The 27,128-nt window shown below is 42.3% G+C and overlaps 1 protein-coding gene across 6 annotated transcripts; it reads right to left on the bottom strand.

The window, feature by feature from the left end:
• Nucleotides 1-697: 697 nt before the first annotated feature.
• On the bottom strand, nt 698-26,703 carry git1 (G protein-coupled receptor kinase interacting ArfGAP 1). 6 transcript variants are annotated; one of them, XM_062385586.1, is made up of 22 exons: nt 26,582-26,703; nt 26,212-26,480; nt 22,478-22,611; nt 21,966-22,078; nt 20,061-20,166; nt 19,594-19,680; nt 19,345-19,475; nt 19,106-19,200; nt 18,986-19,028; nt 15,938-15,964; nt 15,141-15,189; nt 14,295-14,367; nt 13,583-13,680; nt 12,563-12,674; nt 11,966-12,090; nt 10,842-10,994; nt 9,466-9,810; nt 7,590-7,670; nt 7,101-7,174; nt 6,547-6,723; nt 5,010-5,073; nt 698-4,877 (listed from the first exon to the last, which is right to left on the bottom strand). In XM_062385586.1, exons 2-22 carry the CDS (start codon nt 26,261-26,263, stop codon nt 4,662-4,664), a joined length of 2,355 nt encoding a protein of 784 aa, XP_062241570.1. In that variant the 5' UTR covers nt 26,264-26,480; nt 26,582-26,703; the 3' UTR covers nt 698-4,661. The 6 variants fall into 6 exon arrangements, with proteins under 6 accessions (XP_062241570.1, XP_062241569.1, XP_062241571.1 ...); XM_062385585.1 differs by having other exon boundaries at nt 26,212-26,622; XM_062385587.1 differs by having other exon boundaries at nt 7,113-7,174; nt 26,212-26,622.
• Nucleotides 26,704-27,128: the final 425 nt, after the last annotated feature.

Here is a 27,128-nt window from a genome sequence, read left to right as displayed (position 1 = left end):
TGTGAACTAATTCTTGATGTCCTCTCATATCGTATAACACCAGTGTCAGCACTTTAAACTTAATTATAGCTCAAATTACTGCTGGAACAATACATGGTTTTGAGGCTGATAGTGCTATTGACATTTGAGTTTAAACAAATCTGAAAACAACTTTATCTTGTTTTTTCGAAAAAACAAAACATCTTGATAATTTAATTCAATCTCAACTGTAGTATATCATCAAATCACATCATACATTATCTAAAGGCACTTTACATATTGAGGTTGATACGAAATTACAACAGTTCCCATAACGATCAGACACAAACATTTCTGTTTTTTTTTAGGACTTTATCCCACTCTAGTTGAGGATTAAGGGCAGAGGATGTAATGGTCTGTATTTATAAAGCGCTTTTCTCATCTTTCTACAGTAGTTTTTGCCATTCACACATTTATAGATCATCTATGTGCATCCCTTTTTCTATGAAAAGGGGCAATTTTGGGGTTCAGTATCTTGCCCAAGGAAACTTCAGCATGCATAATGGGGAAAACTGGCATTGAACTGCAGACCTTCAGGTAAGGGGTAAACCTTACAAATATGCAATTTGATTGGTTTATATGATGTAGTTTGTTTACAGCTCGGGCCTTCAAGTCTTGACTGAAACTCACACATAGATGTAAATGCACACTGAACAAACTGCAGACACAACCAGGACAATTTACTTGTTTTTTAAATTTTATTACAAATGTACAGCTTATGAGTTTCCATTACGATTGACCTTTTTAAGTCATTGTTTTCTCTACTTTATACAGTTTTAATGTCTTCTTTAAAAGATAACTCTCCCGTCACCCATCTCCCAAAGTGTAGCGCTGTGAAGGAACATTGGGGACATCGCAGTATCAGAAGTGTGTATGGGTGTGTGTAGAATTCACTGGCTGCAAACGTAATGTTGGTCCAACTGAGAAGTGTGTGAGGATGTGTGTTTGATGTTGGACAAATAAGCATTAACATTCACACTGGAGGCACCCTACGTAGTGTCCATACATATCAGGGAGGCTGAGGCTGTGTGCGTTTTTTGACCCTCTCCCCCTTGTTTTGAGATGACTGTAGTGCTAAGCTATAGTGCGCTTCAGGCCGCTCTATCTGCCCCCTCCCACACCACACCGCTGCATCCTGCGCCTCATGTACCTGAAATAAAAACCTTTGGAAGAGAGGTACATCATTTAGATCCTACTTCATCCAGCTGGTGTTTGAAAATAGTGCAACTGAGACCACACCTGAATCAAACATGTGCTCTCATTTCCTGTGGATTGTAATAGGATCAGTATTTGCTGACACATGAGGGGGGGAGGGGTTCCTCAGGATAACCACACCCACAAGTATCAATGACGTACATTCGGTGTGTCAAGAGTTAAGAGCGGAGGAAGAGACAGTGAAGATTTGGCCTGAAGATCACTTGAGCCTACAAATAGACATAAATATCTGACAAACATAATCCTAACATATAGCTTAATATAAAATATAGCATGAAAATATATGTTCATATATATGGCTCTACTCTAAAACTTGGGCAATCATGATTGAGGGGACAAGCTCTTCTGCTGGCCCCGATGTGTGTTTGTGTGTGTGCAAGTATTTCTGTAGTTTCAGCAGTCAGTAAAACATCACTGTAACTCAGCCAGTCATAAAAAGAGATGATGATGATGATGATGATGTGCAATGGCATTCAATATCAAACAATGATACATTTCAAGAGTCTTCCGAACACGATTTGTTTTGACAGGGAACAGGGAAAACTTTCAAACTTTGTCCTGCAGAGACGAAACTGCACTGGACACCGACAGGCAGACACCCCACGTGACGATCAGGGGAGGAAAAGCGAAAGACTGAATGTGAATTAAGTGGACAGAGAAGTGCTGAAGGCGGTCTGGCATCAGCTTCTCAAAGTGTTGGGGACAAGTTGGGGTTTAATTGCTTCTTGCTAAAAGGCAGCGACATGAGGAAAAAATTTAACATTGAGATGAGCGGTAAATGCTGTTTGAAGGACGACGTCATCGCTTCAGAACCAATGCAAGAACCAACTCTGAGAGCTGCAGACACTTTGAGAAAAGAGCTGCAGAATCATTGGAGAAAGGTAAGAGGTGAATTTAAACAAGATCCCATCTGAAACCTTAGTTACAGGTATGACCACATGGGCACAGAACAAGGTTTTAACCTACAATAGGTTAAGAGCCCTATCTTTGAAAAGCAAACAAAAACACACTACTTTGTTCCCAATGCTGTCTTGCTTTGTTCCCAAGACACAGTGAACTAGAAGTTCAAACTTCTGAGGCCCGAGTCAGCAGGCCGCGACACAGAACCAAGTGGACTACAGTGGGTGTGGGCTTGTTTGTGCTCGCCACAGTGAAAGTAACACGTGGCAAAGTAAATCAAGAGCACTCTGAGGTTTCACAAATTGACTTCAAATGAGCACATTTTTGTCCAACTGACTCGATCCGGTGCTTTCCACAGGTCGACATAAAGCTTCAAGGTAGGGTTGGTAATTTTTTCTAGAAGACCTTTTATCTTTTTTTGTTGAAATCCTCTTCACATCCCGAAAGCCATCAATAAATAGTTGAAATATAAGAAGAGCAAAAAGCCGGAGTCTTACGGCTCTCGTATAACAATATGATTGGCTGGCGTACCTGTTTGTTACTAACCAACCTGCCTCCCTGCGTGCATCCTGCCTGTGCATGAGTCTTTAGCAGCGGAGACATGCACCGCTGAAGCAGAGGCTACAGCTAGAAGATGGCGAGCCACTCCAAAAAAGTTGTCTTCTAGCAGTTGTCAACTTGTCACAGTGTGTGCTTTGATGAGGGGGCCGATGGAAGGGGGTGAAATGGATCGCTTCCCAAATGTAGCATGCTGCTAGCCTTTCCAGGATTACCAACCCAAGCTTTGACTGCAACATACCGGTATCGCCAACAAGCATGTCAACAAACGTTTGACTCAACGTTTGTTATCATTCATGTTAATAATGTATGCTGTGCAAAACAAGCACCCAGGAAGCACGACCGGCCTTGTCAGTAACCATCGGCTTCAAAACCAACACAGGAGGATTCATCCTCGTTCACAGGCTGGACCAAATGATGCACTTGATTTGTATCATCCTGCTTGGCATAAAAATAAAATTAGTATGAGATTCTGAGATGATTCCACTAGTTCTATTAGAAGAGGAAAATAAAAGAGTTAACACCAAAAGAGCATTTTGATCCAGATCTTGCCATAATGCACCAAGGGGTTTTCAACTTGACAGAAAATCTAAAACTTATCTCCCAAAAATCAAACTCCCCTTTGGCAACTTTTCGACCCCTTGGCCAAAGGACAAATTACGACATGAAGAAAAAAACCTTAACAGTCACCCAGAAGCAGAGCGCGAGAGAAATGTTGAGGACCATTTCACAGGTTTTTCCTTCTTTTCTTTACATGTGCATGTTGGTTTAGATCCCAGTAAGAGGTTGAGCACATTACTCCCCACCTGTCTCCCTATTTCAATAAATGAGAATCATATTGAGACAATGAAATAAAACATACATAAACAGCTAAATCAAGACGAGTCAGTAAAAATATCAATACAAAAACAAAAAAAGAAATTGGCATGATCAACAATAATAAATCACAATTATTCCAGTGTAAGTGTTTTGCATTTGTAAGTCAGTAAGGTTTGTCAGAAGTGCAGACCAAACCAATCTGCAAAGAAAACAAAGAAAACGAGGAGAGAGGAAAGAAATTCGAACATGCCAGATCACGCTGTGTACCACCGACAATGTAGAGAGAGACGGGGGGGACAGGTCGGAGGAGAGCAGGAACCCCCTGTTAAAGTTAACCCAGGGAAAAGTATCTGGGGTTTGGAGCAGGGTTATGTTAGATGGATGCTAGGGGGCCTTAGGGCCGTCCCATACAGGATGAGCTCCCTGTATGGGATGGGATAGGAGATAAGAGGGGCCTTGTGTTTCATTGGCCAGAGAGAGCGAGAGAGAGAGAGAGAGAGAGAGAGAGAGAGAGAGAGCGTCAAGGGAGCAGGTGGGAGAGGAAAGCAGAGGAGGCACTTCCTGACCCACACAGGACGGAGGGACGGCAGTTGTTTGGGGTACATCACGGTCTGCGCTCTCTCTCTCTCGCAGCATACACCCCCTCTCCCTCACGATCGGGGAGGGAGGGATGACAACTGACTGGTGAGAATAAATAAAGCGATTACCACCTCAGGATCCAGTTCTATGTACATCCCCACCTATGTATTTCACATATGCTCATCGCAGTTAAACAGTTTATTATACACATCTGATTCCAACTGTTGCTCCACGCTCTAGCTCCCATGTCGGTTCCCCCCGCTCGTCCTCCCCGGCTTTCACTTCCACACTTGTGGAATTTCTCCTTTTTCAGTCCTCGTGTTTCTACTAATCCATGAGCGCTTCCATCCGATTCCTTTCCCATGCATTTTCCAAACTTCTCTCTTCTTTTCCATTCCTCGTCGTGGCCATCACTCTCTCGGTCACTCCCGTCCTCCCATCTTTAGTGTGATCACATGATGCATCTTCATCACTCTCCTAGAAGCCCCTCCGTTCCCTCTCAGCCCCCTCATGCATTGATCTGTTCTTTCTTCCTCTTCCCTCTCAATCTATCCATCCATGCATTTGTTGGGTCACTGTTTCTTCTCACGAGTAGTGATGGTGACCAGTTGCTTGGCGGCCTTGGCGATGTCATAGGCGCACTGGATGACCTGCTGAGTGAGGAGCTGGTAGTCCACTGCGGGGGCCCCAGGCTCCGAGGGCACCGCCTTGCGGCACTCCACCTGCAACCGCGAGGCACTGGAAGCCAACAGCCGGAGGGACCCGTGGACTGCATCTAACGCTGGACGCTGTTGAGACATAAAGGGAATCAAGACTGAACTCAACAGCGGATGATGAAACCAGACGGAGGAAGATACAGGGAGCAGCACCCAGACAAAGAAGACAAATAGACACAAAGGGAGAAAGTAGCAGGAACTTACTTTTGGGAAGAGTGAGGCCATCTCAGTGACAGCAGAGTGGATCTTCTCAGAACATGGAACAAAGCTGAGGAGGAGAGAGATTCATTATTTCACTCAAAGATGAGGCAACACAATTTCACAAAGAACTTGTTTAGTTCAATTAAAACTAACCCTGGTGTGTTTTTCCTTTTAAGTAGGGTCAGTATTTACCGTCCGCCAAGGTAGTTCTGTTTTTAATAGTAATAATAATAATAATGGCTTATATTTATAAAGCGCCTTTCACGGGACCCAAGGATGCTTTACATACATTTGTGAGGACAAAACAGTTTATATATATATTGTTATAATACAAGTACAGAACAGGATATAATTTAGCAGCAGGATGGAGCATGAACTTGTTTGTTTGCCTGTCTGTCTGTCAGTTGTTTACAGTTTATTGGATGGTTTACCACATAAATTGGAGAAAGGAGGAGATTGATCAGGAAAGAACACGTTACAAATTTTTATGCAGATCCAGGATTTTTTCTTCATTGTCTTTAACAGTGCCCAAATTTTCAAAATTTTTGTTGATTTCTCAAAGAATAATTAATGGGTCTCAATAAAAAACATGCATGTTTAGGAGAGTGATATTAATGAGTGTGTGTTTTATGGTGCAGATCCAAATAAAAAGGTGAAGAGCAGATATCAGAGCAATGTAACATTCCTTGGCCGTGGTATGTGCTCTACAGACATCCACTCAAGTTTTTATGTGATTTGTCCTGAATTCAATGGTTGTTCAGGAAGTCATCTTAAAATACAAGGTATGTAAACAATATATAGTTTTCTGCGAATAATTTAGTAACCATGGTTAAACATACAGTATAGCCGTATGCAGACATGCAGAATGCAGCAGGGGTTCTCTGCTGACACGCTTTCACAACTACACATAATCCCCAGGATTCTAGTGAGGGGTTAAGCAGCAGGCCGAGGCAGGAAGTAACGTATTAATTCCGTATTAATTCTGAGATCAACTGATTTTGTTTACAGCACATCGATAAGGGGGTCGGTTCTTTTCAACACAAACTCGTTGGACAAACTCAACACTTTTCCCCCCGGATATATTCATGTTTTTTTCTTTTTCTTTTGTTTGATAAAAACGTCATGACCCCCCACTTGCTCACATTGAATCTTGTTGGGGGATTTTGCAGACTTTATACTAGGGGCCAAACTGCGGAGGCTCTCACTCTGACATTCGCGTCACACACATCTCCCACAGAACAAATGCAGATCTCTGGAGTACAGAGCATGTCTGAAAGCAGCTAATGTAAGTCAGCAAATGTGATAATCAGAAACACTCAAAAGGAGGTGAAACTTCACGTAGTTGTGTTTGTAGTCTTTATTGTGTACTTTGGCAGATCAAGTGCATTGAAAAGTTGGTAACATAGTTTTCCTTCAGTAATCCTCCATTATTCTGCAAAAAGAGAGAATGCATTCCTATCTCCATCTGCGCCTTGCTGTTGGGCTCAGGGCAACAAATTGTAATTGAAAAAAGAAGTGGTGGTAGGGGACTGTCACTTACCTGTCATGTTTGAACTCCTGGGCGGCCCTGAGCAGCTCCTGGATGTTCTTGGTCACCTGCTCAGTCTTCAGTATGACGTCCTCTGTACAAGGCAGGGTGGGGTCCGGCTCCCATGTCTCCCCGCCCCCACCTTCCTCAGAGTCCCCACGACCCTCTTCCTCACTGCTGCGGCCCATACTGAAAATAATAGTAATAATAATTCATTTATTTTGTAGCAAGATGACACAGAGAGCAGGTAGATCATTTGGACTTGCTGTGTCTCTTTTGTGGGTTTTCGTGATCAACTGTAGTTTCGAGAACAGATGTACAAGTCGGAGGTTTCTCCTCGTGAAAGATCATGTACTGTGTGACCCACTGTCTGCAGTCAGTCATATATGAAAGCACAACGACTGCAAGACTCCGGATCACAAGACAGCAAGTCATGCTCTATGAACAGCACAACGATCTGACAACCTTAGTGTAGCCTGAACTGGGCTTTAACAAAAGAGCTGACAGTGATAAGAACTACATATAAAGACTACATAACACTCATCCTTGTGTGTACAGTGACTTGCCGTGAATCTGACCTTAGCGAGAGGTCATATGTTTGCGTGTTGTCATAGTCACTGTCTGTGCCACTGCCGTGCTTCTGGGGGAGAAAGACAAAGCAAAGATGATGTTCCATCATTACATTTATCAAACGCTTCACCAAACCGCCTTTGTTGTTCAACCCCTCAGAGTTCAAGAGATCACACGTCCTACACAGGTGCAAGCATTTTTCACAATTCAAGCTTCAGATTAGAAATCTGCAGTTTTTCTGTTAGTTGAGGATGCTTCTCTGGTAAAGCTAATTATGCAGGAATGTTTAAATTTGAAGCCGAATATCATCTTAAGTCTTGACTTTTCTCACAGGACGTGAGGGATTCACTGATTGAAATGTATATAATCCAATTCAGGCCCTTGCAATATTTGTCAGGGACTGATTATGATAACATTCCTGAGTGGACTGAGAGCACGATCAAAAGAGCACAAAAATCCATCTATAAAAAACAGTTAGAACAAACCATGTATCTGCCCATCTCTGTAGATCCAGACAGATGATGGCTTCCATACGAAACTGGACCCCCTGTGCTACCCTTCCTTACCTGAGAAGAGAGGAGCAGACAAAGATGGAGAGAAACAGAGATGGACGGACCGTGATGAGATGAGACATAAAAGATTTGCAGAAACAAAATAGATGATGAAAAAGGAAAGAAAAAGAGAGGGGAGATGTTTTTATAAACTGTCGAAGCACAACATGAAGGAGTCAGTGAGAGCAGCACCAGATCAACTCAGCAGCTCACCCATCGTCCTATAAAGAATAAACGACTCTACAGTTATCTAAGACTGAAATTCAAAGGTCACACAGCTAAACTTAACAGTGTTGAAGAGCAACACATCACACAGAGCATCTAAAATAGACTGCAAATACTACAAACTAATGTTGATCTCCAGTATTATAATGCATAATATGCAGAAGTGGTGCACAGGGGGAGAATCAAACATTTCGAAACGAAATGACAAACAATGGAATGACAGACAAAATGCTTACATCCAGAGGATGCACGGCTGCACTGCAGTGAGCAAAGGACAGACAGGTGAAGACACAGACAGACAGAAAGAAAGCAAACAGGTAAATCTTGGTGTAAAGACACAGTGAGCTGGACACTGACGTGTTGTCCATTGAGGGCTTCTGATGATCAGTGATTGTTTGTTGCAGCTACCTAAATATCTGCTGCAGATGAAATGCTAATAAACTCTCTGACAGATCCCTAGATGTCTCTTATACTAGACATTTTAAGCCTGGTTAAAATGTAGATGGATGCATGTGGCCTAAGATTGCAGACATGCATGCTGAGAGATCCGATCACAAGTAGTGAGCCTTAAATACGCCTGTTCACAACTCCTTGCATTAAAATGACTTCTGATCAAATATCACTCCCCTGCACTTTATAAAAACACATTTTGATCGCATGCATACAGATCTCAATACACATGTGGGTGCGTTCACACATGCACTCTTTTGATCGGATTTCTCAGGATTGATGTTAGTATAGTGCCAGTCCTGAAGGGGGATTGATTGGTTTGTGGTTGGAATAGAAGTTAATATATGTTGAGCAGAGTTTTGCTAAAACTGAATGCAGAAAAAAGGACATTGGAAGAGATGATGAGTAAAACTATTGAACTGAGTGCTTGTTACTGAGGGACATGGATGAGACCAAGCAGACCAATCACTGTCTGGTCTGCTTCACCACAACATGTAGTTACATTTCTAGGGAAGTGTACATCAGGCTGCTGCATAAATTATGACTAACAATACAAGGTTGATTCAATAAAAAAGAATACATTGACCTTTACAAGGATATTAACAATTGTTTGGAGATACTTGTTTCCCCATCTACATCCCCCTCTTTGGGCGTGTTTATTTGTGTGAATCTCCAGATTGAGCAGCTCTACAGCAGCAGGAGAATTACTTGAAGGTCAAAAAGTGTTACAAATGTCAAGGTCAAAGGGTGCAAAGCAGGCTAAAGATCAGAGCATCACAGGGGTTGCTAGGCAACCAAACAGTCACGACAAACACTTTTTCGTCCATCTTTCTCCTTTAGGTCACACTTGTGCACTTCCTCACTTCTACCATTATGCCATTAAAAGCCAAGATTGATGTCTCTTTGTCTTTAAGACAAACCAGTGTTACACATTCACATTTAAAAGAGGATCGTGCACAACTGGACCTTTCAAAGAGAAGGACCGGGAACTGAGATGAGGGTAGAAAGAGAGCTGAACGGGAAATAGAGGGATAGGATTGGACTGTCACCCATCAGTCTGGCCAAAAAGAGTCAGTCAATCAGGGCCACCAAATAGGGGTGGGAAGTAGAAGGGGCCATGGGAGTTCTAACTTACGCTGGGTGTGTTGAGGGGCTGCAGGCGGGCTGCCAGGGAGTCCAGGGCTGGGGGGCCATGGACCTTGGGGCCGGGGGCCGCCCCTGGCTCGTACATAGAGAAGGCCTGGCGGTCTCTCCGGTGGGGATGGGAGTGGGGAGCCACGGAGGAGGGCACAGAGAGCCCCGGGGTGTCCGCTCCATGCCCAAACCCACCAAGACCCCCTCCACTTATTCCTCCTCGCATCACACCCCCTTGCCAGTGGCCTCCTCCCCCTCCACCATGGCCTCCTACCCCATGGCCGACTGCCCCCCCAGCCTGCTGGCCACCCCGCAGGGCACTGTTCTCTGTCTGCATCCGTGTGATCTACAGGAGAGGATGGAGGGAGGGATGAAGGGAGGAACATGGGGAGGTTGAAGGGAGGGAGGGGCGTGTCAACTGAATGGTCAAAAACAAGCATCCAAAATTGTATGTACAGTAAAAAGCTGTTGTAGGGCTTCACATTTTAACTCATATCAAGGACTGGGGGGGGGGGGGGGGGGGGGATGTAGGATTAAGACGTTTCAGTAAGTTACATGGCGAGGCATGGATTAGGTCATGGGGAAGCGGTGGAAGGAGGCTACATACCTGTGTATATACATTCTTCAAAGGGGTCAGTGAGGAATAATGTGGATTATGATGGGCACTGATATTATCTTCACTACCTTCTCTTTAGACACCATTATTTGTTATTTTCTTTGTCTTTGCTTGCACACATGCGTGTTTGTCTCAAGTCTCTCAACACAAAGTTCTCTGACAAGGAAAAAACAGAATACATGAATGAATCATGGGTCACGTGAGCTAAGACTAGCAGCCACCGATGAATACATTAAGCTAATGATGATGACTCACCATAATCCAACATGAAGCACCCATGACTGCCCTAACACAACTGAATCAAAAATGACAACTAAAATGAGTACAGGCATTTTGTAGCAGCCTAGCTCCGTATGAGACTGACTGTTGGTAATTGACATCCTGTCAGGAGAAATATATCAGCTTGAAGAGATATTAAAATATTAACTTGGTTCTCCGTCACCCTGCCCTTCGTTCTGTTCGAGTCACTTGTTCATTCTCCCTTTGCCGACCTGTCTTTGTCACTTTGTCTTGTGTATTTTCAATACAGCCCTGTAATCTAGGAATCTTCTGTAGTCCAAGCTTTCGAAGAAACAATTCATGCAACCTGTCATGTCATCTCTCTTTTCCTTTGAGAACATTTTTGAATGAAAGATGTACCAAGAGTCTCTCCTGCTGCATTTCTCAACATTGGTTGAAGTTTTGGACAATTTCACCCTCTGCCTCTTTTTTTGCCTTATTGATCCCTGTCTATCCTTTCATCCACTCTCCGTGCTCCCTACCTCCTTTTGAAGCCGCCGCAGCTCCTCGCTCAGGTTGTTGTTGACTTTCATGAGCTGCTGCACCTTGGCTTCTGAGGAGGCCAGGGCCTTCTTCACCTCAAGGTACTCCTGCAGGGTGATTGGACCGTCTGACAAGTCTGACGAGTCCATACTCTGGATGGATGGATGGGACACACAGACAAAGTGAGGTACAAAGTGAGCAAAGTGATTTCAGGCCAAATATCTTGGGGATTAATTTCACTCATTCGCTACATTGAATGTTTGAAGTTCTTATACTGGTGTAAAAAGAGGATAATATACAGTATGAATCAATGATCTTTTAGTTAAAACATAGCTTACTACTGTGTGAGAGGAAGGGGGTGGCCAGCAGCGGAGTACTACAGCTGGTCACACATGTAAAGACAGTAGAGCCTTAGTTCTACTCTCACTACTTCATCCACCCCCACTTCCTGTGACCCTGGAGCACGGAATGCACAGACACAGTCCTATACCACTCCCTAAAACTGAACCATCTCTCTTATTATTTTTCAGAGATCTTTATTTAAATGTAATCCACCCCCAACCCAATCCATGTCTATTATACTCTCATGCCCCCACTCAATACATAAATACAATAACATTTCTTGCCAATCCCATGAGAAATAATGCATGCACATATTTCAAGTGAGGATTTGGCAGTGGAGCCTCTGTCAGTATTTTGAAATCTGAGCTAAATAAGTGCACAGGAAAAGGAGATAGATACTGGTTGAGTTGTTGTTTACATTGTTTCTACCACTTCTTCAACATTTCTCCTCTTTTTCTCCGTCCCCCCCTTCAAAACACACACAGTCTCTCTGTATGAACAATGCCTCTCTGATAGTGACCCAGAATAGCTGATGATGTCACTCAGGAGATATGTAGCAGCCCTGACTGTGGCCACTCCCCGCAAAGCATGCTGGGACAAGCTGTTTTAAATATGAGGAACAGGAAAGGCTTTGCTTTCTATTAACTAGACACTATGTGAAAGGAGCAGAAATTGTTGGATAAAAGTGATTGTGTGTCAGCATTTGTAGAGTTGTGTATTAGTAGGTTTTTATTATACTCATTTTTAAAGCTATAGTTGATGTAGTAGGTAAATACTGTACCTTTGCTCGGTTGCTGCGTTGTGTGTTGTTGTTGTTCTGGGTGGTTAGCTCACTGTCTGTGTCTTCATCAGATGCTACGCTGTCATAGTCATGCTGGTCATCATCAATACCCAGGTCCAGTGGGTCTGGCAAAGAGAAGGTTTTCATTTATTACAGTTATTTGAATAAATAAAATATCAGTCCCTCTCTTCCTTTTGATCTCTCTCATTGGGAGTTACTAATAAGAAGTCCTGTATTATTCCCGCAGTAGGTAAATTTGCAATGTTACAGCAGCAGACGACATCACATAAGTAGCATGCAGTACTTGGGTGAAGGAATATAAAGATGTAAAAATAGAAATAAAAAACGAAATAGGACGAAGTTAGAGAGAAAAGTGCTCAGAGTGAGCCGGATCTGCTGCATTAGGCGGCCACTAGAGAGGCGCCATCCTAGATATCATGAATGGATCCCAAAAAATATCATTCCTATTTCTCTTCTTAACTTAATTGCTGGACTGGTCCGTTCTTCCTTTTGCAGCTTGTAACTATAATCCAGAACATCTAAAAAATGGAATTTGTTTTACAGTGCTCCAATGCTGTACTGAAATGCACCACTGACCTGTAGGGCTGCTGAATCCTTTTCCCTGCTGTCTCCGTTTAGCGTCGCTCAGGATATCGATGATGAGAGTGGCAAACTCCCGAGCATTGAACCGAGCCAGCTTCTGACGGCCCTGAGAGAGGAATGAGTCAGGACTTAACGACGTGGATTATTATGTAAACACATGCACACGTTGGCATGAGCTTCTGAAAGGAGGTTAGTCTTATTTTTTTCAAGTTCTGTCTAGAGTTGTGCCGTATGCAAAAACAATCCAGCCCACAGTCAGTGCTTCACCGCCTGTGTGACTGCTGTGGTCAGCTACCATGTGGAAAAACACAGTCATACTGAGCGCTGGCAACACACACATACACACACAGAGAAATAGAAAGATAAACTGTGCAAGCACACTGGTGTGCTGGCGTGCAAGTAAAAGAATGAAAAGATCAGTTTCCATTGACTGTACTGACAAGAGACTGGAATCCCTACACAAAACCATGTGCTTACTATAACACACCAATTCAGAAGACAAAAGAAGGTAAAAAGTTCAACCCTAAATGTGACTCCCACCATAAATAGACTCCACCACTGTGGACCACACAATCATGGCTGAGCAAACGTGGCGATGTGGGTGTTTTTCAGTTGGTGTTTAAAATGTTTATACGACTGAGCCATACCAATGAGGAACTTTGTGAGAGGACATATGGGATTTCTCTCTCTCACATAGGGAGCGAGGGATACAGCAGACAGAGAGAAACACAGATGGATCTTTCCTCCTTGCTCACAGCTGAAGACCATCCCTTGTCAATTTCACACTCATTTTTGGCTTCTCCCCGCAAACAGATGGACACAGACTAATAGACTTAAGATATCATGAGGCTCAATTTTTTTTGTTAATGTTTGAAAGTTTTTCCACCTTCTTCTCTACTTTCTCTCAGTTTGTCATCGTCTTCAGGTCACAAATATCTGCAGTTTCCTATGTATGTGTGGAAGAGCCAATACTTATGTGTATGATTGTGCATGTGTGAAAGTGTGCATGTTTACCTGGTTGCGTGTGGCAGAGTATTCAGGATTGACTGGTAGGAAGGGCACTGCGCTGCGTTCTGTTACCAGAGTGCTGTGGTTCTGGGTCGTAAGCCACACTGGAGACACAAATATGAAGCAAAAAATAAGTCTGTATGTCTTTAAGCCACATGGTCGTTTTGGCTGGAAAATGGGCAGTCAAAGATTCAATTCATCCACCCGCACATACATATAGACATAAACAAGTACAGTAAGGGGGAAAAAAACAGCAGCGTTTAAAAGTGGATTGCAGCCCCTATAATGAACTGCTCTGAGCACCTCCCACAGTGTGCGGCTGAGTGTATGTATCTTTGCCACTTACCTGCAGTGCTTCTGTCAGAAAGCACAATTTGACTGCTGCTGAACTAACGGGAAAGAGGAAAAGGAGAAAGAGCGAGGAAGAGCAGAGGAGGAGGAGAAAGACTCAAGAATTTCTGAGGCACTTCCTCACAGCGACTCTCCTCCTCCCTCACTCACTCACTCCATTTTGCCTTCCTCTTCAACAGTAATTTTCCTTTTTCTCCTCACTCACTTTTTTTTGCTCTCCGTACTCTCAACATCTAATTTCTCCCTTTTTCTCTAAATAGGTCATGTCAACAAAATCTTGTGGAGGTGTTTCATATTCCTTTCAGCTTTCGGTTTCCAAACATAGGTAAAAGAAAAAAAGAGTAAGGATGTAAGGGATGAGGCTTACCTGCATCATTTTCTCTGCGATCCACCTCATCGTAGACATCCATCGCTAGCTCCTCAAACAGCCGATTATTGAGCTGTCACATGCAAGCAAATTAACCCCAGACATATCAACTTGTATGTATTTGTAAAGAACAGACTTTATAAATGGAGCCGGACCAATATGGATATTTGACAGTTGATGTTGATTCCAAATTGAGGCATTTATAAAATAAAATAAAACCAAGTAAAATGTAACCATAAATCCACATCTTCAGTGCATTGTTTATTCTGTAAAATAAAAGTTTCCATATTAAATTGTAAAAACTAGCCATAAGGGCTTGGTTTTTATTATGAGCACTCTGTGGGTTGACACAGATGGCTCTAGAGTGGAGGTCTTCAACAGGGGGTCCGCGGAGGTACTGCAGGGGGGTCACGAAATGTCTGGTTGATTAAACAGGATATTTTTTATAATTTTTGATTTATTTTCTAACCAATTTTTTTTCCCACTAATTTAAATGTGTTTAAATACACATTAACTTGCATCGAAACACATTGTGAGGCTGATATGACCCTCTGCCTGACAACCTCCATCCGTCCAAGGTTAGATAAGTTGTGTGCTACCCATCAGGGTCCGACATCTCACTAATGTGGGAGTATGTGTGAAATCGATAGATGGCTTGAGTATTCACTGTGTCTTCTACATGTTTGTTTAAAATAAAAACACGAATCTGGCATGAAATGGTAATTTTGGCTGTAACACCAAATGGCTTAATCTATTGTCTGAATTTGACCACACGCCTGTCAGTAGAATTATACTGTAAATATTAAACAAGCCAAGATTTTAATATCACACTTTGACCCAACTCACCGCTTGGAGCTTCTTCTTGGCAGCCTTGGCCAGTTCTGACAGGTCCAGGCTAAAAGAAACACAGAGGAGGAGGGTCAGTGAGGTATCAGAAGTATATTGTGGAGCAAAGAGATAGGGAGGTAAATGTGGAAATGGGAAAAAGGAGCAAGACGTAAGGACTGGGAAGGGTGTTTTGCTAGAAAGGGGGGGGACGGGATATTGAGGGTGGGATGGGTGTCAGATCAAAAGGTCTTATTATAGCTGTAAGTGCTACATTAACCTAAGAATAACCATCTGTGGATTCCAAAGGACAGGGTGCATTTGTGCTTTTAGTAGTTAGATCATTCAAATTGTAAATTATCAGCAAATGATTATGTTAGTCAGAATCTTCTTTTTTCTTACAAGATGCTGCTGTAGACTTATTCCACAGATATAAAAGATACGTTTTAGTGCATTATTAGATATTTTTTTAATGAAGACTAGACTTATTCAAGGAAATACTCACTGAGAATATATGATTATGTTAATGAATATATGGAAGTGACTGCTGTGATTCTCCTGAGTGCAGCAACACCTTGTAACTGCAGGGGGACATCTAAACCTCTGCTGCCTAATAACCTCCACTCATCTTTGTTTTTTTTCCCTCAGTACTAAATGCAAATTTATTTTCTCATGATAACGTAACACGCAGCTGAATAAGACATTGTTCAATGAAACAACAGGGAACTCTACAAAATATGGGATAGCAGAGGGTTGGTGGGGACAGCAATGAAGGACAGAATTCTGGGACACAAAAGGAACAAGGAGAGTAAAGATACCTCTGTGTCGGGCACTTAGGACGAGCTCTGGCTCCACCAAGCACAGCGAAATGGAGAGAACAGAAAACGAGTGAGAAAAAGAAAGAAACAGACAGAAAGAGGGGCAAAGAAGCCACATCAAAACAGCTTTAATTGTTATTTTCAAGAGGAACCATTCACCAGAACAGATGCAAGTGGAGTTAGATGGCAGCTCAGAAGAAGATCCACATATGTAATAATACACTTTGAGGTGTGCCTGGTTAAGGCTTAATCTGTTGAACAATGGTATCAGTGACCAACGGATTTCAGGACGATCGCAGGTAGCAGATGTCTTATCCACATTCAGGTAGTATTTGGTCAAATTAGCCCACAGGGATAGAAAAAGCCTGTTTAGACTTAAGATTATAATATACCTATATGTGAATCTTCGCTAGCCTCACAATGCGATTATAATTCACCTGTCCATGATTTGATCACTATGCATCTCAATGCATCACTTCTTAAATTTTCTGTTATTGCACATGGCTGCTTTTTCATCAATTAAAACAATCATTCTGATAAATCTGAACTTCCTTTGTATTTAGAAAGTTCTCCCCACTCGTCAATAGGGATTAAGTTACGCACCCAGCGCTGTTGAAACCTTTTGTAATCCCGCGTGTGCGTGTTTACATTCCTCTTCACACAAACAGACATTCACATGTAGTTCTTTATCAATCGATGACGTCGGAACAAGAACCCGGATCATGCGCTGTGCGTTTCTCTACTATGTTTGGCAAGTTTAACCTCGACTGTATGTGTCATAACTTCTGATTAGTGATAATGTTTATTGTGAAAGTGTAAAGTGAGTGTAGTTCAGCGGGAGAGTGAGGAGGGAACAGGAGACACTCACTAAAGACGACTTGATCCATGAAGTACGTCTGTTCTGATGCTGTAGCAGCGTCAGAAATAATAATGCAGCTTTGGGAAGCTGCTACAAAATGAACGTAGCCTTAATCTTGAATTGATTTTGTTCTCGCGACGCAAACCTGGAGCCCCTTATGTTCACAAAGCCAACCATACTCACCTGAATTTGTTTGAAGTGTTTACATACGCACAAAAAATCATGACTCATCGCTCTTAGTTTGCTTGGAGGGCAGAAAAGGACCAAGTGTTAAAATGCCATTACTTTATCAATAGTAACTACTTGCCTAACACTAACCCTTACATAAACCTAAACCTAACATTAAAACATGTCTTCTTCATAATGTGACCGTGTAAACAGATTTAGGTCCCCACAACATGAGTAATAACTGGCCCACACACACACCTTAGGTTTGCGTAACTGTCCTTTGTTTGCAATGACTTCCATTCATTGTGAACCGCCTAACCAAAATTATTACCCTAACCTTAACCCCATGGCCAATTTAGCTCTAACCTTAACTTAAGCAAAATTCACATCTTACCCCTAACTTTAACATGGACCTAAGAAAGTATGTTATGCCTCATTAGGACCAGGCTTTGGTCCCCATGAGGTCTACTGGTCCTGAAAAGCTATTTGTTGTCTGTAAGTATGGACAGATTACTTAGCTTGTTTACTTATATAATCAGACACAAAATATGTATTCCTGACAGAGATGCACAAGGCACTGTTTGATTATTCTGATGATGTGAAAAAATGTCTTGTTTGTGATGACATATTTTTTGGGTTTAATAAATCATAGCACAATATTTATGAGTAAAATTTGACGGATTGTATTTTTTATCCTATTCAGGCTACATTTGTTTAAAGAAAGAGAGCAAGAGAGAAAGACCTGAGGTTTGCTCTGAACGTAGGGTAGCCCCGCCCCCCCCCCCACCCCACAACTCATAGAGAGTAGCGTAGAAACTGAGCCAAGTGGCACTGAACTTGATTTATTGTGGGCTGACTGTGCACTTCTACACCTCTCAAATAAAACCTGTATATTAGGATTAATAAACCAAGCACAACCTCCAGTACCTAAATCATCAAGGGTACATGTAATAGCTCAGATCGGCATTTACAATTACAACTTTTTTTTTGGGGTGGAGTTACATATACTATGATGCCACCCTCTGGTCAGAACACTAAACTGCATCATTATCAATTACCCCATGCCAGGCAGACGCAACTATAACAAGGCCCTGTCCCAATTCACCCCTTAGCCCTACAATTTAGCCCTTCCCCTTTGTTTGGTCTGTGGACATGAAGGGCTATTTTTGTCCCATTTCTGTATGTTATGTACGGGGTAGTTGCCATCTAGCCCTTCAACCATCCCTTCAACCGTAAATTTAAGGACCTCAATAAAAATGAATGGAGGGCAGAGACTCCCAAATGCTTCACACAGGGACAAAGCAAATCAAGATGGCGACCGCTGCAGGTCAAATCTTCACAAAAGTATGAAATCTTCCAAAATAATATATTTTTTTTTTAAATCAAGCTGAATATATTAGTTAAATCTAGCAGATCAATAAAATGTCATCGAATCGCCAACAAACATTTCAGGAAAATCGCCATACACAATTTCAAACGCCTGTAAACAGTAACGAGTAACATTCATTACACCGTGTCTGGATTATGAAGTTTGTAAAAAACCTTCCCCACTCAAGTTATAACTTTTTCACTGTGGGGCAAAGGTTTCTATGGACAGGACCGACGTCACGTTAACAAACATGCTGACTAACTGTGTATTGATCAATAGATACATTTGTCCCGTCAGTCCTGCAGTCAAATGTGTCTCTATTATAGATAGGTTATTGATATAATAATGTTAGTTCAAATTGTTTGTCACTATAATGATATTGCTTGGATGCTGATGACATAGTGACTGTTGTCCCAATTCCTAGGGGAATATATTCTACCCCCAACGCTCGTGGCTCCGTTTGGAGGGGGACAGTCCCAGCGAAGGGCACTTCATATCTGGGGTAGGGTAGGACTAGGCACAAGTCAGGTTGCTGTGAGGTTCAGTGATACCAACAAAGATGGTTCATGCAATCCAGTCACACCATGCATGTTTCAACAGAGTTAGTCATCATAGTCATCTGAAGAGTAACGTATAATGCCATGGTCCATACCTGTCTGCCATTTGAGGAATGATATAATGGCCATTCTTGTGATCTGAGGAGAGGAGAGGAGAGATTAACTGTTATGCTTTAGGGCATGTGAGCTGCATGTGAACTGGTGCATAGAGTTACCTGGACGCCGTCCACACAGGTAGAAGGCTAGCCTGTCTGTCAGCTCATACTGACACTCCACAAGCCGCTCTGCTAACTCTATGTGACCAGCCTGCCTAAAACCCACAAAAACAGATTATTTTTTTCTTTTTGATTTGAACCTAATTGAGCTCTTACCCAATTTCACACAGTTGGTTTGAAATTAAATTCCATTTAAAGGCTAACTGTTATTCCTGAAGTGTGTTTCCACTGTCTTGTACCTTGCATAGTCCATAGGCGTACGTCCGTTTATGTCGGGGGCTCCAGGGTCTGCGCCATATACCACTAAGAGCTCAGCCTGCAAGATCTGGCCTGCCTTGGCTGCTACATGGAGTGGGGTAGTGCCTTTTTCCTAGAGGGTCAGGTAAACACACAGAGAGTCAGGACAGGAGGCAGGGCATGAGGAGAATAACTGAACGGATTGCCTAAGTGTTAGATGGAGTGAGGCTGCAAGCATATTTGGTCCTGACCGGGTGGAAGAAGTTGGCCTGAGCGCCGAGGGACAGGAGCCGAAGACATGTCTCTAAACTGCCCGTTCTCACACTGGAGTGGAGTTGCTAAATAAGACAAGGAGGAGAGGCATTTAGGTAACAGAGAGAGAAAGAAAGAGATGTGGGAAAGATTTAACATCATGGCGAGACAGGAACAGGCAGAATCCCCTCATTAGTTCAGTGGAGCCCCACAGCATTAGAGATCATTATGTCCTGCTGTGAAATTCAGATCACTTCCTGCCAGAGGGTGTTATCACTGAGTGTGCATGTGCAGTGCACGCACACACACACAGATGAGTATGCATGTATATGTATGAGGTCTCCCTCTTAAAGTAACATCCTTTGTGCTTACACATGCTGTTCTACAGCACAGCTATGTCTTTCTGGACTAATTAACCTGAACTCATAATGCATTGACCCTGAGCTGTGAAATACCAAGCCCTTACCTTACTGAGGTCCTTGGTGGTGACGCCATCATCATCGCGGCAGGGCAGCTTGTGTACAAAGGCCAGCATCTGGTATTTGGCTCTAATGAACTCTGACTTAGTGGGGCTGCACAGGAGGAGGTAAGATGGTTAGCACAAAATCCACACCTCAAAAGAAAAACAGCTCTATTTAATCATAAAATACAATACTACATTTCTGTGAATGTAGCAAATAACTTATGTTTCAAAGCGTGCATTAAATTTCCTTCATTTTCAAAATGCCCTTCAGCATTATGAATGTATAAAAGATGTTCACACAATGATTGCTAGCACAGGTCCCTGTGAGATGTGAAAGCTGATGCAAAGTAGGGGAAATGGTTTGGGCTTTCAGAGACTTTAGACAGTGCCACTTTAATTTAATTTCTATTGATGAATTTAAATCTGTTTTCGAACAACTGATTAGCATTTTTGACTTTAAAGTAGTTACATCTTTGATTTATCCTTTTTTCTCTTTCTGATTCATTGTGCTAGGTGAAAAACTAAAATGAAGAACCCACTCTCTTATCAAATAAACAAATACATGTCTTAAGAAAAGGACTAAAAGGCAGCAAGACTGCACATTCTCATCAAATCACGAGTGTCAACATTTTACTTGATAATTATCTCCAGAATGAACCAGAATTGACAGGTCCGGCTTCTTCTACGAAATAATAAACGTAAAGTATGCAATACAATACATTTATACAGTCGGTAACCTCACTTCATTATCATGATCTCATGACCTTCCCATAGTTAATCTAAACAAAACAAAAAACACCATGCTGGCAAAACATATGCTGTATGTAATTTTCAGTGTTGGGAGTAACGCAGTACAAAGTAACGTGTTACTGTAATTCCACTATTTTTAGTGGTAACGAGCATGTAACAAGGTATTTTTTTAAATCAAGTAACGCAGTTACAATTACTGAAATTTAAATGAGTTTGTTACTCGCGTTACGTCTATCGCGATCTACCGGTCGACCGCGAAGGAAGTGTGGGTCGATCGAACTGGACAAGAGGCAGTCATGAGGACGCTTTCTTTTTTTCGCCCCCCCCTCGCCACATGGTCGCGCGTTTAGATTTCTCATCTGCTCTCTGTATCTCTCACGGCGGAGTTCCATCCCGATGCGCACACACAGGTGAGCACACTCCCACCAGCGGACAGAGAGCTTCCGCGCCTAGGGGAAACACTGACAGCGTTGGTGTGTCCATCTGTCCGCTCCGTGAGAGCTACAGGCAGTAACGAAAGGTGAGCCCGATTCTCTCTCCAAAGAGGAAATAGGCTCTCAGATCATAAGTTTGAGAAGCTTCTCCTCACTTTTATTTCATTGGGCCTAATGTGGTAAAAAAAACACTGTTAAATGACTGAGACAGTTATTTTGTATTAAGGATTTTTGTACTACTGCTTTATTTGAAGGCCTGTTGCCCTGTTGATTACAAAAAATATGTTTATTGTGTTTAACTGTTCAGTACTATTCATATTCATTACATTTAAAGCAGACATAGAAGTAACTTAAAAGTTACTTTCCCTAGTAACTAATTACTTTTGATATACAGTAACTGGTGAAGTAATTCAATTACTTTTAAACAAAGTAACTAGTAACTGTAACTAATTACTAATTTTCAGTAACTTGCCCAACACTGGTAATTTTATAACATGATAAACTACTAAAGTTATCCATGACTACAAAAAAACTGTGTGGAAAGCATTAGGAAAAAAATGGGCGCTATTATGCTTCACTAGCAAAAACACCAATTATGTTCAGAAAGATTATGTAATCTTCCTGCGCAGCACAGATCATTTCCTTCAGCAAAGGTGACAGAGGAGAAGAGTGGAGTGTGGAAGTGTTGTTTTGTGTAATTCTACCCTGTGGTGAGTATACTTACTGGACTTTGTCCTGGGGGTTGGGTTTCCTTCGACCACTCTGCACCTGAGCAGGGTCCAGGAGACTGTGTTCCCATATGGAGTTGGCCCCATTACTGGCCAAGGTCTGAACCATCTGAATCACATACACGCAAAAGCATGCACACGTACACACACATGCACAGTTGTAAATCATTGGTGGAACAACACGTACATTAAAATAATACCCTGACAACATCAAAAGAATATTGTTGAGTAAGGCCACTTTGCAGTTGAACTCTGAACTCCTTGCTCTGAGGATTATCAAAAACCTAGAAGAAATATGAACATGTTTGGAGCCAGAATTGATAGAAACAACAAATGTTTGAAAAAATAAGAAGCAATAAAAACTGTGGAGTAGCATCCTCTTTCTGTAGCATTTATCACATTCTGTGTCATTATTCTGGGTCTCAGGTACGCCATTTGCTTTACTTTTATTCAAGTCCCTCCCTGTTCCTATGTTATTTTCCATCACTCTTCCATTTCTCAGCCTTACCTGCAGTAGTGCTGGAGGCCATCCGCTGTGCCTCAGGTGCTTGACTATGGAGATATGACGCCCTAAGCTGCGGTGAACTGAACAGCATTCATCACAGATCAGGACCCCTCGGTTGATACTGGTCCAGCCGGGGTCTGACAGACAGACGAACAGAGGGATGTTACACAAGATTTATAAACAGGCAGTTTGTGCTGGTTAGCCTGTTCAGCATATCAAAGAATCTTAAGTGATTCAACGCAACATTAACTTTAACTAGTAAAGGATGCTGTAAAACTCTTCCTCTTTTTCAAATAAGAACTCCTGCAATAACCTAGCAGTCTAATGTTCAAATTACAGTTTACTCTGGTGCCATTTTCCTCAGAGAGACATATACTCCATCTACAGTTTAATAACATGTCCAGGCTTCCTTCAAGTATAAGTCAAACATGTGCTCTGTGCAGTAGGAAATGTTTAATGAAATATGTACGATGCATGTAGACTCAGACCAAGAGCCATTAAGATGAGTAGCACTGAGTAGTAGTACTCCAATCAGATTTATAAATCTTTAAAATTCAGCGAGGTACATGGATTGGAAAACGATTTGTTAACACAACCGCATTGAGATTAACATAATGGGAGTTGTTTTAGCAACCTTTTGAAGATTCAAGATACATATCAAATACCTGTCTCAGCTGAGCTCAATTGATCCTATAGGAATAATTTAAACCAAATCACCTTAGTATTGTTCAAAAATTCAGATAAATGCGCAGTGAACAGTTCTGAAGGTTACAGTCAAGGCAACACAAGTCAAAGTTTTATTAAATATTAAAGCAAGATTTGGCGGGAATTTTAGGGGAAATAAAATTCAAAACATTTCAGTTTCTGATAAAGTAAAGATCCCTAAAACATGTGTTCTCCTGCATGTGCACACACAAAATGAGTCATATTTTTCAAGAGGAAAATATGTGTGACAATGAGATGAGGGTTGGAGGGGGAGACACTAAGGCTGTTGTCAAGTCTGCTGACACTGGCAGACGAGTCATAAAGTCTGGGTCATATTTATGCCCTCAGGACCCTGATGTGATGAGCAGCTCACAGCTAACACAGTCTGCAATCATAACAAATATATGCACACTTACATGCACTTGATGCATGCACGAAAGCACACAACACACACACAGCTACTATCTACATTAGTAGATAAACTGGGATAAAACTGTCAGGACTTAAGGTATTATTGGAGCTAAAATGGTTCATCATCAGATGAACTGACATGCTGCAAGTAATTTTGCCAGCACAACAAAAGTACCAGCAGATGCAAAAGTGTTTTTGTAAGAGCTAAAGCCTAGTTCAAAACAGTAGCCTGTAGTCATTTAGGCCAGACTGCAGCAATTTAATTCCTTAATCTGTGTAATAAATATAAAAACTCCCACAGGCTATGCTATCTGTTTGGCTCGCTGGATCAATATGAGGCTACACAATTAAGCTATTAGACCTGGATATACTATTGGCAGCAGTGCATTGGCCAAATCTGCAGCACGATATAATTTAGCCTAAAGTTGGCAATCCAGCATTGACATTTTTTCCTGTTACCGTCACTAAGGCCTGCATTAAAACATGTATTATAATGAATAGTGATGCTAAAGGATAACTTTCAAATCAAGAAAAAAGCTCCTGCTGAAATACATAGCAAGTTAAGTGTCTACATTTACATTTATAAGAGGTTGATTCACACATAACCATTTTAATGGCCATACGCAACATGTAGGTCCACATGCTGGTCTACAACACCTCAAGATTGATTACAATTCATACATTTATTCATAAGTGTCAAACAATAATCAACTGAACACTGTTCACAACAGAGACAGCCTTGATTTCCCACACAAGATGATACATAGATTCAATGCCACCATCAAATAGGTCAAAACACTTACAAAAGAGCTCCCGTTTCTTACACAATTGCATCTGTGTCCAATAAAAGAGCTCACCATCATGACAACATGATTCATTGTTGCTATAAACCCTGCATATTGCCATGGCATGACATTAACACTTCCAGAGGCTTGGCTTGGACTGGAAGTATCAGTTGTCTTTTGTAGCCGTGCCACAAAGTTATCCCCCCAGTTTGACACAAAGCTGGTTGTAGGGAGGTGGCCTGTCACTGGTGGCTAGGTCAGCATTTTGGACAACGCACTGCGTGTGTGTGCATGTTGTCAAAAGGAGGGGCTACATGTAGAGAAGAAATATACAGCAAGTAACAGCTGCATGGACAAACTAGATCACTGCCAGTGATTTTGTCTGAGGAAACCCATGTAAATGGACAGAATTGATTTTCCAGGGATATTACATAGTGATTATCTGTCAGTTGCTAAGGAAATCAATGAAATTGGTGCTGGTCAAATTATGAAAAGCAACAGGGGGGCGATAGGAAGTAAATAAAGATGCTGCTACAGTGAGAAGCTACATGTTTAAAAGAAGTAGGGATTGGGGTTCAGGTCATAAAATCAGTCTTTGTAGCCAGCAAGAAACTGAAAACTATATTTGAACATTAGGGCCCTGAAGCTTACAGAGTTTAACATGGCACACACTGAATCACACACATACTGAATCACATGCACACACACACACACACTGCTGGAAAGTGGAGCAGCTGTGAAGTGAGCAACTGTTGAAATGCATGTACACATGAATGAATGCAAACACAACACACATACACGCACTCACACAGGAGGAGTAACTGAACATGAGGGCATGTGAGGCTACATATGCAGCTCTCCTTACATCACATTACAAATAAATAAAACAACAGACGGGGTAAAGATGTAAATTGAACCTCTAAATATTGTAGCGTCGTCCCCATGTCAAACAGAAGCAAATGGATAACTATTGTGTGACAGGTGAACTTCAGCCATATTTGTTTTGCTCGACTTCTTGTTGAATGTGCTTAAATATGCCACTCAGTGAAGCCTCTCAAATGAATTTGCTTCTGATAATTCCCTCAGCGTTAGTGACAACACTTTAAAATCATATTGTTAAAAATTAGGTTAAACAAACACCCGCTTAATGAGCCACTTTAATGTTTTTAAATGTGATAGGTATGCGAGTGGTCAGACACTGCTGTTGAAACGACTGGCTGCTGGTTGACTGGTTAGCAGCAACTTGGCGTTGAAGCAAAAGTTAGCCACAAGAGCTAACGCCGTAGCTAAGCTAGCAGCGTTAGCCAGCTATACAAACTCAGAACCCTGCAGTCGTGCGCTGGTGATAACACGGTGGGCTTGAATTAGAATGAAAGTGTGTGTTAAATTCATTGATTGTGAAAAGACGCGTTTAACACAGGTTCACCATTCAGCGGGTCAACAACGCCAGCCTTTTTAGCCAGCCTAAGCTAACCCATGAAGAAGTCTATCATGAAAATCAAAACAAACGTCTCTCCAAGCGGCGACATAAATCTGACAATCACAGCTTCCACTGCAGCAAACAACCCGGTTCCCCTCGCGTGTAGTCTGAGTCAGATCCACGGGAGATTTCTGCAGCACAGTGGTGGAACCTTCGCTATGTTTCCCGCTGTGATAACGCCTATATTTCACTGTTTATTTTGGGCCTAAGCGACGCCTGGAAGCCCTGGCCTCTTTCCTACTCTGCGGAGCCGCTGACAGTGACACCAGCCTCGGCCCCGTTGTCCCAGCGCGTCGCCCACTCGGCGCATTGTTCCAGTACAGTGGTCTATTTGGATTTGTTTTCCTCCCCCCTACCTGGCGCACTGCAGTCGGCGCAGACTTCTGTCCTCTGAAGCTTCCTTGACATCTCGGAAAGTGGCAGAAAACGAGAGGTAGATGTCGGCGATGATGTGGCTGCTCGCCCTCTTCCCCCCGAGCTGCCGACCGACGTCTGCCGTCAACCGATGCGGCCCCTGAATCCCCGGAAGCCGGGTGGTGTGATCGGCTTTCCCGGCCAGCTGACAGTTGAATTTCCCGTTTGTTCCTGCGGTGTCTTCGCCCACGTTCACCACTGAGCTCCAAGTCTGCAGCGAAGTTTAGTGGACATGGTTCATCTGGCTGCTGGAGTGATCCAACATGTCTGAATATTTACTCAAATCTGTTCACCGCATTGCCCGCAACTCACCGAGAGACGGCTGCTTTCTACCTGTCAGCTCACACATATACACGAGCACACACTCCACAAACACACACATAACACAAACACACCCACACACACTGTCATCCCTGCAGCCCACCCGGGCAGGGAGTGGTGAGGGGGCAAAAGTAATCCAAAAGGTGCGGATGCATTTCACATCAACACAGATAATCACAAGTGCAGAACAATACATTTACTTATATCATCTTAGTGAAATGGTTCAATGTTAATATTTATTCCAGATATTTATTTGAAAACTTCTTAAAGGTTCAGTGTGTAAGATTTAGGTGAAATGGATCTATTGGCAGACAGTTTTGTATACCATATTCCTGGTGATGTTTTCACTAGTGTGTTTCATCTAAATTGCATGAATTGTTTTCTTTACCCTAGAATAATCTCTTTATAACTTAATACTTTATATTTACATCAGGAGCCGGTCCACTCTACCGAGGCTGACATGCTTTTTATAGTAGCACAGACTGGATAAACTAAACACCTTTTGAATTTTTTTATTAGGCTATCACAGGTTCTCCCT

The sequence above is a fragment of the Platichthys flesus genome, chromosome 4, assembly GCF_949316205.1.
Source record: "Platichthys flesus chromosome 4, fPlaFle2.1, whole genome shotgun sequence".
Taxonomy (NCBI): domain Eukaryota; kingdom Metazoa; phylum Chordata; class Actinopteri; order Pleuronectiformes; family Pleuronectidae; genus Platichthys; species Platichthys flesus.
The sequence above is the reverse complement of the archived record's forward strand: the minus strand, read 5'-3'. Positions and strand labels throughout refer to the sequence as shown.